Consider the following 15028-nt stretch of genomic DNA (forward strand, 5'->3'; position numbering starts at 1 on the left):
TAGTTTGACAGTCGGAGGACGGGGTAAGGAGCACAGTTTCATTACACTGTTACGCTGCAATTTCCTATGGGCGCAGAAGATTTCCTGTATCTATACGCTACAAGAGAATTTACATTAAAAATCTTGCCCAGCGTATCTTCAGTGTCTAGCAACACAAACTCTGATTACAGCCTATTTTCCGCAAACATATCAGGTTGTGGTTTGGACTGCATGATCCAGCCTGGTGAGAGCAAAAAGAGACAGGATGAGCAAAGAAGGACAGACAAATGTCAACACAGCCCAGTGTTAACCTGATAAAAACAATCACGCATCACACACACACACACAAACACACACACACAGGACAAAACACAGACGGAAAGAAAAAATGAAAAGCCTAGCACCAACACAATAGCAGTATGTGTTGTGGTTTGTTGTCACAGACAATCACACAGGAAAGTTTTCACACAACGGGTGTTATGTCATGCAAAAAGACAAGAGTATGAGCAAGCAAGCATTGGAAGAACAGCATGGAGTGAACACAGACTCACATGTAGGCTGAAATGTAGCGGAGTGAACCACAGTCTGTGTAATGCTCAAAATGAAAAGTGCAACAACAACAGCATGAAAGATGTCAGACTGAGTGGGGTACGTGTGAGCTGCAGTTGTGCTCTGACAGCACACGGGCTGATGGGATGTTAGTGATGCTGCCTACAGTAAATAGGTGAGCGTGGTAGATTGTTTACAGTCTACAATGAGTGAGGAAACATTTGTTCAAGTCAATAATGGAGTCAGAGAGCAGCAAACCCATCAGCCCACTGCAGGAGGAAACTGAAGGAAGACTAGAGTTCATCACCATTTGGTGCATCATAATTATTGAGAACATGTGGAAAAGATGTTCTTCAGTCGACAAGTCTGGACATAATGAAGGAAAAATACATTCATGAGTTGAACAACTCATTCAGCTTATTGAGCTGTTTGGATGGAAACTACTGAGATAAACATTAAAGAAGATGTATAATTCAGTTAAAGATATTAAAGCATGACGCTGTTAAATTGTCACTGCTTCACCAATTTTACTTTTAATGATATTCTGTATCTAACTATTAATTCAGGGTCTGAATCAGGTTTTTATACTGCTAGGTACAATCATTAAATATGAGATTGATAATGAATAATCCTTTATTTGAATGCTTCCAACAAGTCTGTTTCTCTAAGGGGAAGCTCGAAACAATCCAAACAACATCCACATTAGAAAAATAAAATAGTGATACCAATCTGTCACAAAATTAGGAACATATCTAGCTACAGGGTTACACTCAGTGAACAAATAAGCTCGACAAATCGGATGTTAAACTGAGGAGTGCTGCCAGTGCGAGTGATGCTGCTGCGGGAATGCTTTCACAGTAATCCTGTCTGTGCATGTGCGTGCTTGTGTGTGTATGTGTGTGTGCGCTTTTCGTCTGTACAGCGACCTTGTGTGTGTGTGTGAGTTCTTTCTTTCAGCGAGCATAAAGACAGTTGTGCCTAAACCAACATGGACACCAAAAAGTCTGGTCACCATCTACCGTTCACATTGTCTCTTCCTCTTTGCAAAGCCCCTCTCTAGGCCCACACTACTCCCCTTCTTAACCCGTGCCAAGGCCCCTCAGTGGCCCCTACAGGCCCTGCCTCCCGTCTCTCCCACTAATTACTGGAGCTCCTTCATCCTGTTGAGGGCAGAGCCAGCCTGGAACCACTCGATCTGCGTCTCATTGAAGGTGTGGTTGAGAGAAATGGAATCCTGGCTGCCATCGCTGTGCTTGATCACAGCTGTCAGGGGCTGGAGGAGGACACAGGAGGCAAACAAGATCATGTGTCAATCATAGGCGGCTGTCCTTTGGATCAGTGTTTCATTAGTACAGAATATGGCTCACCTTGCCGGGAGCAAAGGACTTCAGCCCGGTGATCGAAATCTTGTCATCAGGGCGAATTTTGTCGTAGTCTTTGGGGTCAGCAAACGTCAGAGGCAGCAGGCCCTGCTTCTTCAAGTTAGTCTCTGTGAGAAAGAGAAAACAAAGATATATCAGACATATCGGCAAGACACTGACTCATACAGTCTTTCCATCACGTAACCAAAGAAGGGCTCTTTGTCTGACTGGAGTGTATCTGTTACACAGAAATACAAGGTCATGGAGAATGATGAACTTGAGTGTCTGGCTGTCATTGGTCAGCACCAGTTCTCATGATGAATTAATGTTGCACTAAATTCATGCTGTTGGAAATCTAAACTTTGTATACAGCTAATGTAAACTGTATCAACTACACACAACAGCATTTATTTTGTGTGTTTATCAGGAAATATTTTCCCACAAATGAAAGCAACATTCCTTACATAGACAGGCTTTCAGCTACCCACTCTCTTACATCCAGCCACCTATATGCAACAAACTGGCACTAATGGACTCTTAATTATAACTTAGAGACTCTCTTAGATGCTGCTGGAGACATCTGTATTCTGGCAGACTGTCAACATGCCAGACTAAATAATCATCAGTTTGCTCTAGTACCCAGTCACAACAATTGAGATACTGCTTCCCTGTTGCCTCTACCTTTTACAAAGAAACTAAAGTAACGGTTTGAGCATTAGCATAGAAACATAGCACATGAATTCAGAATATCTCTAAAATGCAAGAGATTCTTCTCTGTTGCCCTACAACTCACCATGGATTCTGGCAAAGCTCTTGACGATGATGGCGCGGCCTCCAAGGTGTCGTGGCTCCAGGGCAGCGTGCTCTCTGCTGGACCCTTCTCCGTAGTTCTCATCTCCAACCACCACCCAGCTCTCTCCATTGGCCTGGATTATACAGTTTAGCCAAGACAAAGGAAACAATTTAACTGCTGTCAGGGCAAGGACAGAGTAGATAAATAAAGTGCTTCAGAGGAAATTGGAAAATTTTGTTGCCAGGTAAATATACAAAACAAATAACAATTTTGCCTGGTCTGTCTTTTTTAGTTTACCAGTACGAGCATACAGCACGCTACAGAATCTGTACTCATATGCCAATTAACTAGGTACACCTAGCTAAAAGTAATGCGGTCTAATACAACAGTCCTGCAATGAATCCTCCCTTGTAATGTTCAGTTTTAGTTGAAATGGTTTTTAGAAAGGTGTTGGTTCAACTGAATTGTACTGTTGGATGGGGAAATGTGTTCATTATTTTAAGTTAAAACAAATAATCGACAGAAAGTGTCATGTGTCAAACTCACTTTGTAGTAGCGAGCCACGTCTGGCACACCTCCGTACTCTCCTGTCAGCTGGTTCTTGATCTTGTTGACGGCGTCATTCTCAATGTTGACTGCACCGATCAGCAGATTGTTGGAGATGTTGTCCAGGTGGCCGCGGAATTTCAGCCAGGGACCGGCAGCACTGATGTGGTCAGTGGTGCACTTTCCTTTCACCTACCAAGAATGAAGAAAGTAATTAAACAACGGCTATTTAACAATAAACTAATTTATCTAATTCAGTGGAGTTATCTACCTTGTCTGTGCATCCCAACCCCAATCCAATTCTTTCCTATTGAAGGCATAAATCTTTTAACATAGTGCCCCTGTCTATTTCAATGAAGGAGCATGTCATCCAGTGCGTCTCAGTCATGTGTTGTAAAAGTTGGCGCTTTAAGACAAAGAAGGCTAAGATACATCAGGCTTACTACTTAGTAACATCAGTTCATTGTTAGTTTTAGTCTCTCCATAATTACATTACAAATCCATGATTTGTTCAGAATTTTTTTACAACAATTTGGCTCACCCAGTGGCCTGACAATAAATATAAGATGCTGTTTAGTTCTACTAGCTCTGCCTTACTTGCCCATCCACTACAATGTTCCTTCCACATCCCGCTCACCTTAATCAGGACCCTCATGTTCTCCAGGTCTTTTCCATGCCACTTGTCGAAGGGCTCCAGCAGTTGCAGACGGTTGCTTGAGGGGCTCACGTTCACCTGAACATCATATCAGGGTAAGACATTAAGAATACTTTCAAAAGTAAAAAAGACTTTCAAAAAAATTACTTCATCATTCAGTAACTCTTTCTTTTCTGTTTTCGCTGTTGCGATCTAGCCAAAAACTACCTGGACTGAGCCGCCCTCGGCTGGGGGGTGCTGGTAGGTGTCCTGGCCCGGGTCGAAGTCTCTGGAGGGCAGCTCGTCACCGGTGGGGGGCTCCAGCTTGAACTTCTCTCCGCTAGGAGTGGTCAGATAGTCTGTCTCTGGGTTGAAGTCGAGGGTCCCGGCGATGGCCAAGGCGGTGACAATCTATGTTGAAACAGGCATTGAGTCAACAGTGATGGATTAATGTGTTTGTATCTGTTTGTTTAGATCAACAACATTAGGAGACAGAGGGTGTACAAAGGAATATTTTATGGTAAAGTCCTCCACTATGTTGCATGTATGAGCTACTGTAAGTCTGTCTATTGATGCCCCTGTTATTATGAATCACTGAGCTTGTATTTTATTCTTGGAGTACATCTTACCTCAGGAGAGGTGACAAAAGCATGAGTAGCTGGGTTAGCATCATTCCTGGCAGTGAAGTTTCTGTTGAAGGATGTGACAATAGTATTCTTCTCTCCTTTTTTCACATCCTTCCTAAAGAAAGTGAAAACACAGACTTGTTAGTCTGATCCATTTTGTTTAACCTACATCAATCATAGCAATTTTCTATTTGTTCTTTAGACTTTAATTTGTACTTTTGTACAGTGAGCCACCTGTTTCATATCAGTTTACAAGGCCAGAAATCTAAAGCCCTTCTAGTGGCCCTTAGTGGCTGCAGTGTTCAATACATCCAGCAGTAAGAAAGCGTTGGAGCGAACAACATAATGATGATTTCCCTGTTCTTACGGTCTTGCTATAGGAAAGAACATGGGGTTTGGCCTATGATTGATGCTACAAGACAGCTGTCAAAAATGGGAAGAGTTCTGGAGTTAGAGTTTTACTCTGAAAACAGTAGTATTCATCTTCTAAGGACCATAAATATTCACAGTAAATTTCATGGAAAGTTTAGTTTTAGTTTTCGTCAGTTTTTTTAACCAATGTTGGTAAAGAGGAAATACTGATCTGAAAGTTGTCAGCAATCATTATCATGAGAAATATTTCCAAAAGATTTCATGGTAATTTGGTCAGTGGTTGTCCAGATATTTTGTGCTGGACCAAAGTGGTGGCAGAACAGACTAAACAACTACCATGACTTTAGTGCCAGGGGCAAACAATTAGCCTTAAGAAATGAGGTGCGCACCTATCCCACTGTCCGATGCAGGGTCCACAAGCATTGGCCAGTACAATCCCACCAACATCACTCAAGATCTTGGCCTGAAAGAGGTACAACATGAATAAAAAAACAGAAACTCTAGAAAAAATGCTGTGGATCACTTGCTAAATTTTAGTGAGAGTCTGTTGACTCACATATCCATCCCGTTCGATCGTGGCGCGTATCTGTTCAGATCCTGGGGTGACTGTGAACTGGGCCTTGCACTTCAGACCTTTATCCAGAGCCTGCTTGGCCAGAGAGGCCGCTCTGCCCATGTCCTCGTAGCTCGAGTTAGTGCAGCTGCCGATCAGACCTGCAAGTTCAATGTTTGTAAGAAATGAGAACGAGGAAACTAAAGTGAGGGAGCATACAGTTACAGTGGCACATTGGAAGTACTCATCTATTTTTAATAACACATCTTACATTTAAAACGAGAGGAAAGTTGTTGAAGAGGAGAAGACACAAAAGACAAGCAGGTCTAGGATTATAAATCTTGATCATCACAACTATATTCTACCTATTTTGTCAATTCTATTGCACTTAGTACCATATTGGAAGACCATATGAGGGCTGTAATGTAATCTAAACATATCTGGTCAATAACACAGCTAGTAGGAACAAAGAAAGAAATATCACATTTCACTAGACAAAGCATTACAGTTATAAAAAAATGAAAGATAATACAGCTGTGTCACAAATACTGACCAACTTTAACCTCAAGGGGCCAGCCGCTCTTCTTAGCTATAGCCCCGATATCAGACACAGGGTGGGCCAGGTCAGGGGTGAACGGCCCGTTGATGTGGGGCTTCAACTGTTAGAGGAGGAGGGAAAAAAGGTGCAGTCATAATTTGGGTAAAGTGGGACATGTTTACGTATGCTAAAATACTGTTTTTTAAATTTGAGAACTTTTAAAAGAGGAACACTAATAAGCACTTAAAGGACCAGTGTGTAGGATTTAGTGGCATCTAGTGGTGTAGTTGCATATTACAACGCCCTGGTCTCACCCTCCCATTTCAAGGGTGTACAGGGTTCCCACGCTTTTTAAGAAATCATTTTCCAGGACATTTTCCAGGAGTTGGGAACACTGGTGTAGTAAAAAACTACTGTGTGCTACAACTCACAAAAAACGTGAAAGGCTCTATCTAGTGCCAGTGTTTTGTTCGCCTGTTCTGGGCTACTGTAGAAACATGGCAGCCTCCAGGGATCCGCTCCCTCTGTAGATAAAAACAGCTGATTCTGCCAGTAGATCCTCCAAAGTGTTACACACTGGAGCTTTAAGCTGCCTCATGCAACATAATAACCACATTACACGGAACAAAACAAAGCAAAAGGTAGTGTTTTTAGTAGACAGCATTCGAAATGGACTCAGGAAAACTTACTTTACTTTACCAACATAAGCTAAATTTCAGTCAGTCAGTGATTCTTACCAATGTCGGTACATCTTCAGTTTACTGCCCAGCTTCAGGACCTAGGTCATTCATGAAGCTAATGACTATGCCACATACTATGAGGATTATTATATAAACACATACTGGAAATAATTAGTATGTATTATGGATTTGGGTAGTGCCGATATTAATGTCTTACAATACATGACTAATGTTAGGAAACCAAAGTGTTTTGACTCACCTCACTCAGGTTAATCTCAATGACCTGGTCGTATTCACAGCCTTTATCTGGGACCAAGTCATCTTTGAACTGATCAGCCACAGTGGCAATCTCTGAGAGGGGATGAAGAAGGAGATGAAGTAGATAAGACCCGGTAAATAAAGACGAAACATATAGAAACTAGCGGTAAGGGACTGACCTCCACGGCCAGTTTTCTCCATGTACGTCTTCATGCGGTGGTTGTAGGGGAAAATGGACGTGGTGGCTCCAATCTCAGCACCCATGTTGCAGATAGTGGCCATTCCTGAAACATCAAAGTGTCATTTTACCCTTAAAGGTACCCTTAGAACTTAATTAATTATCCAAGCAAGATGTGGATGGTAGATGAAGTGGTCATTATTCTTCCTTTCTTCGATTTTCACATTTAAACACTGAGAATATCCTTCACCAGCGTCACAGGTCATGTGATATTTCTCATCCTTACCAGTGCAGGAGATGGAGTCAACTCCAGGCCCATGATACTCCACAATGGCTCCAGTGCCGCCCTTCACAGTCAGGATGCCAGCCACCTTCAGGATGACATCCTTTGGAGAGGTCCAACCAGACAAGCTTCCTGTCAGCTTCACTCCAATCACCTGAATTGAAAAATGCACACAGTCTTAAACAATCAGATAGAGGTATTTGTGGAGACATTAAGTGGTTGAAATGAGGGTCAAAACTGTTGACATTAAAATAAATGTGCAAGATAGCAGATGTCAAGAACTCACTTTAGGACACTTGAGCTCCCAAGGGATTCCAGCCATGACATCCACGGCGTCAGCTCCGCCCACTCCAATACAGACGGAGCCCAGGCCACCACCATTGGGAGTGTGGGAGTCTGTACCAATCAGCAACACCCCAGGATAGGCATAATTCTCCAGGATGATCTGTCCAAAGAAAAGGACATCCACGGTCACACTTGAAATGGACAACTTTCAAGAAATGTCCTTCTCTAGAAGCACTTGAAAGAGGTTATATTAATCACTCTGGTTCAAATACTGTTTGGAAGGAACTGCATGCTGATTCACTGCAGGCAGAATACGATGTGCAAGTTTACTGACAGGAATTTATTAAAAATCCACTGCAGATATGTTATAAGACATACAAAAATACTCTGCTTTGAATGATAATAAGTGTGTCTGGCATGGTACTTAAATTGCCACGGTAAACTTCTACTTTACTTACTGAAAAAAGAGAATGTATGAGTATGCAAATATTTTTCATTTTAAATGTTTACCTGCTAAACACATTTCAAATTCTTCAAATACTTACAAAGCATCATTATAAGTAAGAGCGTTGTACCTGATGAATGATCCCTGATCCGGGTTTCCAGAAGCCAACTCCATATTTAGCAGCAGCAGTTGCAAGGAAGTTGTACACTTCCTCATTTATGTCCTGTATTAAGAGCAGTTAGGGAAGAATTAAGGCTTCTGTTGAAGCTAATGTTAAAGTTAGTTCAAGTGAATACACGATACTGTCAGTTCAAAATATACGGCAGTGTATTGAAAAGTTAATTGCATAAACACTATCCAAAATAAAAATAATTGGCTCTTGTTGCAGTCATTGTGTTAAAGGTCCAGTGTGTAACATTTAAGAGGCTCTACTATAATATTCATAGGTATGTTTTCATTCATGTATAATCACCTAAATATAGGAATAGTTCCCAGCCTGTTCTTATTCCCAGGTCATCAAATATAGCTGCAAGCGGTACTCAGTTAGTTGAGATCTGCAACTTCAACACTAGATGCCACTAAATCCTACACACTGGTCCCTCAGTTGACAATACCTTATAATAAACTGAGCCAAATGCCAGAGAGGAAACGTACAAAGCTGTAGAGCCTCTTCATAACTGCATCTTGGACACATTGACTAATTTGAGGTTGGTACCAGATTCACACTTTGCAAGCATACAGGCTTAGTGTTGTTGGTTGGTGTGTTGTTCTTGGTATGAATTGTGACTGTAAAAACCTGAACCAGCTCTAGTCACCTGAAATCAGTCATTTTCAAACCAGAGTATAGTGAATCTACCATATATATGAACTAAGTTGTATTGTACACACACAGACACCTATGCCTGTCCTCACCTTAGCCCTCTGCAGGTCCTGGACTCCTCCAATCTGAGCCTCAATCAGATGATCACAGTGGATGGTGGAGGGAACCGCCACCGTGGGCAGACCACTGCTGATGAACTGAAGCATTGCCATTTGAGCTGTAGCATCCTGCATGGCCACACGGTCCGGACGCAGGCGCAGATAGGTGCGGCCGCGGTCGATCTCCTGCCCAGCTGGGTCATCCAGGTGACCGTACACAATCTTCTCCGACAGAGTGAGAGGCCTGCTGAGCCTGGTGGGGAGGATTAATGGAAAGATGTGGTGAAAAGGTGTGTTGGTGTATTTTGCAGGGCCAGATACAAGTTTTATCAATTTGGGTAAAAGGTCTTACTTTTAATATCTATACAAATGTATTAATATTAAAAAAATATATTATATAAGTGTTCTTGCAGTGTCCTTCTGTCTTTGTGTCAGGCACCATGGAAAAGCCCTGATCACCAAAAGTAACTATGGCTTATCATGAAAAGCTCAATGTTAATCTAAGAGTCATATAACCCCCCACACAAAAGGCTTTTCCTATTCCTGGATTACAGCAAGTGGTAAGATCAGGAAGAAGAGAACACTAGGTCATCCAAACTTAGCTCTGGGTCTTGTTGGCCCTGACAAGTCAACACTGTAAATGTCACAAGATTTACTGTGCAGCTGTAATGAACACCAGCCATTCCTCGCGGGCCAAAGTGTAATCGACAAGGACTCTGTGCATGTTCAGGTGTATTTCCAAGAAGGGCAACGACTGACCTCCTGCGTACAATGTTGATGTTCTTGTGCATCTTCTCATAGTTAATGCTGGAGCCAGGCTCAAAGCGGCTCATGGCCACCTTGGCCTTGGCGCTGAAGGCTGCAGAGACATGAATTTGCCTTGCCCCGGTTCCAAGGGCCAGCTAGACCAGAGGAAACAGAGGACAATTAAAGGTGATAACACCATGAACTAAGTTGTATTGTACACACACAGACACATTAAGGTTTGAGTTATTTAATAACTATATTGAGGAAAGAGTGGAAGTTAAATTATGCAAGAATAGGACCACATGACCGGATAGTTAAAACACAATCTTTCAAATGGCAACAGTAAAAATGTGGCCTACAGAAAGAAGAATCCTCCATTTTGGTGAGAAAAGCCACTCTACGAGATCAGTACTGGAACCAAACGAAGCATATTGTAATCAGTCATTGTTCATCTTATCCCCCTTTACTGCACTTTAAACTATAGCTTTGCCACATAAATAACAGTCAGCAGTTTAAAGTAAAGCCAACAAAGCCAGTGGAGAAATTATTGGTTAAAAAAATGCAAAACATTTCAAGGTTTTTTTTTGGTGCTGTATTACGAAGACTGAATTTAAATCTCAGGACTTTGTTGGTAAAAAAAACAGTTAAAATACTGTCGAAACCCTCAATATCAGACTGACACACATCTCTCTGTAGTCACATGACAAGACCTTTCTTTCAATACCTTTAATGTCCAGCTTTATCACGCAGTGAAAGACATTATGTATACAAAACAAACAGAAACACAATATCACACTAAATATTCTGAATGTAATCGGGAGACTGCTTCAACTTTTCGAGGCATTTTGATGTTTTTTGTCGCCGCTAACAAAGCCAGCCATTAAACATAAACTGGAAGGATCATCTTTAAACCAGCTATGTTCACTGACTATCTGCCTCTTAGTGGTGATATTCAGTAGAATGTCACAGCGCTCAGCGAAAACTGGGTGAAAGTTTACACAGCTCACATTGCAGAGGTTTGCCTCATGCGCTGGGTAGTTACTGACAGCCTGAGTGGATTCAACATTACATTGTTAACTATGTATGAGCACAAGAAGCACAAATACTGTCAGTACAATCACTATTGGAACCATTATAGCACCTTCATGGCTGCAAATCAATGTGTTTGATTCAGATATGAGAGATATCTTTAATGATGTGTACTTTAAAAAAAATGGTTACAATTTGATACCAAGGACAGCCTAATGTGATCATGAAATCCTAGCAAGGCGCTATACAAGTACAGTCCTGACCTGTGGAAGCTTTTATTCCAGTGGATTTACTTACTAAACCAACATAGAGCACACACACACACACATACATATACAGACACACACACACACACACCTTGTTGGCCAGTTTCTTGTTGAGCTCCTCAGCTATGGCCTCGTTGAGTTGTCTGTGGAAGTTCCACGGAGAGATCCTGACAGTGTCGACCATCTCCACCAACACGAACATGGTGCAGACAGAGAGCGGGCTCTCACACTCTCACACATAAACACACATAAACACACACACTCGGAGCTGCTGTGGTCAAACAACCGAACTGAGACTGAGTCTGTTTTCAGGACAACATTTCCAGTTTCTCCACAGCGGAGAAAAAAACATGAACAGTTGTTTTCTAGTGAAAGACAGCACCAAAAGTAGAATAATCGACTGCAAACTTAGAAGCATCCATGATGTCTCCACGTGATTATTTACGACAGTGAGATTTTACGACATGTCGCAAAACTTAAAGGTACAGTACATATCATATCTTAAATACTATTATTGATCATAATATGTAATGATATTTATTTGTATTTCCATAACGTGCTATTTTATTTCAATGATAGATAGAAATAAACAACTATTTCTTTCTGTGAACACAAAAATCACAACCATTGTTAGCCTAAATATTTCCAGGCACATTGTTTAGTGTTGGTATGTCAAGGCTTTTCACTGGAATTTCATAGTGGTAAAAATAATGAACACTATGAAATCTACATATACCCAAGTATGTACAGGTATGTAACTTAATGTACTAGTGTGAGTAAATAGAGCTACAAACAGGTATGTTGATATTTCAGTGTTGTGGTTATTGTTTTGAAAGTGCAAGTGAACATTACTGTACAAACAGATGAACAGTGTTGGACAAAAAGATATGAGGACTGTATGCTACAGACTTAATAGCAGCCTGTTAGAGTTTACAAGAAGCACTTGAAGGCAGCATCCACAACTGAAGCCAATTCTTCCTCAGCTGCCAGAAGCCTGTATATGTACTGTAACACCACAATACTGATCGATCTTATTATTGATTTCATTAAACAAAGAAAAACACAAAAACAGTCGCTTCAGAATTTTAGCTTTATTAATTTATCATCTACTTTTACAAAATCAAGTTTAATGCTGAAACAGGAGTTTGAGGGGAATCATCACTATGAGAAAACATCTGCTCATATTCCATTTTTTATGTGCTGTATCTGAACAAATGAAGCATGTTGAAACGTTAATTTCAAACACATCGAGGAAGCTTGACCAAACAGAGCTCACCTGAGTACAAAATGACACAATAGGCATGCCACCACACAATGCCTTCAAGAACAACATCATTTGATTTATCACTTTACAGTAGCGCATTTAAACTCAAAGGCCTGAACCAGTGAACAACAAAGCATTATCTTACATCACAGCAGAAGCAAACCTGCTTCACAAGCGGCTGTATGTATGTTTAAATATGACAAAAAGGATGATGAATCAGTATTATGATGTTTTAAAAATAAAAATTGATCTTGGTGAATGCTGTAGGAAACAACACCCTGTGCATAATCAAATAATTATGGACATAGTGATTGATTTGAAAGGTTACGTAATAATGGTTGATTTTCAAACAACTTATGGATAACCATCATTTCTTAACATCTTAGTATTTTCATTAGGCATCTTTGGCAGTAAATCTGATGACACTGATGAGGAGTGTTTAACCATCCAAGTGCTGGACTTAATGAGGGCAGAAAACATAATGAGTACATGAACAGATAAGCCCTATATGGAATCATTAATGTCAAAGTCTTTAGAATTGGGCTGCTGCCATTTCAAATAATCTCTGGCCCTGAAAACAATTGGAACAAAAAAAAAAAAAAGGAAAATAAAAATACACAAAGCCCTCAAGAGTCACCTTCCTAAAAACAACACGTTAGTTTTCACTGTCAAAGCCCAGCAGCAACCAACAGCTACAATTCAATATCTGTGCTTCAATTTAACCCACAATCCACATTTCAACTGGTTTGTGAAGCCACTGTATTACAGGAGCTACAGTTCAATGAAGACTACAGGGGGGACTCTTTATCATGACATCATGTAAAAAGAGGTCACAAACAGTTAACGGTTCTCAATAAAACAGGCAGCATACAGCATGTTAATTGCTCTCGCGCTCTCTTTCTTTATATATATATATATATATATGTATATCTATATAATGATTTATTACTTATTTACACATCCTTATACAAATCGCAGCTTTATATCACATCATTTACACACAGGTCCAAACTCAGTAACCTTTAGTACATAGGAATTTAACTCAGGTCATTTTGTGAATTATTGAATTATTGAACCAAAACTTTTACTTTTTAGACAACAGAATTTACGGATGTATACACTTTCTGGATGATGATGAGAACAGAACACAGAGGATGAGCAGTACTCCCACATAAAACATAGAAGCAATTACCTCAAACATCCCTAAGCGCGCAAAAATATATAGCCACACTGTTTCAGTGGCGCACACTAGGTATATGTCATTGCAAGACTCTGGTTTATACCAAACTTAATACAAGAATGATCTTGAGTCTAATTTTTCTATAGTCTGAATACTTGTGTATCAGTCATGAATATTATTGTATTGTTATGTATTAGCTGTATGTCAGTCCTATAGAGTCACACACAACAGAGATCTCCACTGAAGATTAAAAGATAAAGGAAACGTGGAAAAGCACACCTAAAACTACTTTCCTAACTCTACAAAGTGCTAGTGTACAGGCATCTGGACACTAGATTGTGCGTATGTTTGTGTAAGAAGACAGCAGGCCTTCTCATGCTATGGTGGACCAAACCTCAACCTGAAAAAACATTCAACTCAAAAACAAACACAGCCTGTCATCTCCCATTACAGCCAAACGAGGCAATTTCACACACTGGCAGCTCAAGATGACAGTGAGGACTGACACACTGAGATTTAACACAGAGAAACTGAGATAACATAGCGTCCAACGACCCAGACTGACCTGTGGAAGCTTTTATCTCCCAGTGGATTTACTTCACTAAACGCAAACATAGAGCATGAATCAACAACAGTTTCATTACACCTGTTACGCTGCCAATTTCCTGGATGGGCGCCAGAAGATTTCCTGTCATCTATAGCTACACAAGAGACATTTCACAATTAGCAATAGATAAAAATCTTGGCCCGAGCGTAATCTTCAGTGTCTAGCAAACAGCAAATCTGATTTACAGCCTATTTTCCGCAAACCATATCAGGTTGTTGTTTGGACCTCTGCATGATCCAGCCTGGTGAGCAGCAAAAAGAGACCAGGGGGATGGGAGGCAAAGGAAGGGACCCCCAGACCAGAATGTCAACACAGCGCCCAGTGTGTAACCTGGATAAAAAACAATCACGCATCACAGCACACACACACACACACACACACACAGGGACAAAACACAGATGGAAAGAAAAAATGAAAAGCCTACGCCACCAACAGACAATAGCAAAGTATGGTGTTGTCGGTTTGTTGCTCACAGGACCAGGATCAACCACAGGAAAGTCTTTAACACCAAACGGGTGTTATGTCATGCAAAAAGACCAAGAGTGATGAAACGCAGCAAAGGCAAGCATTTGCGAAGAACAGCAAGGACGGATGAACACAGACTCACATTGGTAAAGGCTGGAAAATGTAGCGGAGTGAAGCCACAGTCTGCTGTAACTAGCTCAAAATGAAAAGTGGGCAACAACTAACATGCATGGAAAGAGATGTTCAGACTGATTGTGCGGTACGGTGTGAGCTGCAGTTGCTGCTCTGACAAGCAACACGGGCTGATTGGGATGTGTAGTGATGCTGCCTACAGTAAATAGCGTGAGCGTACAGGTAGATTGTTTACAGGTCTACAATGAGTGAGGAAACATTTGTTCAAAGTTCTAATAATTGGAGTCAGAGAGCAGCAAACCCATCACCCAGCCCCACTGCAGGGAGGAAACTGAAGGAA

General features: G+C 41.0%; 1 protein-coding gene across 1 annotated transcript; it reads right to left on the minus strand.

Annotated features, from left to right (window-relative positions):
* Positions 1–34: 34 nt before the first annotated feature.
* LOC118322919 (aconitate hydratase, mitochondrial) lies at positions 35–10182 on the minus strand. Its single transcript, XM_035654776.1, has 17 exons — positions 9758–10182; positions 8993–9251; positions 8211–8303; positions 7637–7795; positions 7354–7504; positions 7069–7173; positions 6891–6982; positions 5967–6072; positions 5417–5574; positions 5250–5323; positions 4492–4603; positions 4091–4273; positions 3866–3961; positions 3229–3420; positions 2683–2815; positions 1896–2017; positions 35–1801 (listed from the first exon to the last, which is right to left on the minus strand). The coding sequence occupies exons 1-17, from the start codon at positions 9829–9831 to the stop codon at positions 1670–1672; spliced, it is 2241 nt and encodes a 746-aa protein (XP_035510669.1). The 5' UTR covers positions 9832–10182; the 3' UTR covers positions 35–1669.
* Between the last annotated feature and the right edge of the window lie 4846 nt (positions 10183–15028).

Source organism: Morone saxatilis, unplaced genomic scaffold, assembly GCF_004916995.1.
Source record: "Morone saxatilis isolate NCDOM2014 unplaced genomic scaffold, NCSU_SB_2.0 Contig14, whole genome shotgun sequence".
NCBI lineage: Eukaryota > Metazoa > Chordata > Actinopteri > Moronidae > Morone > Morone saxatilis.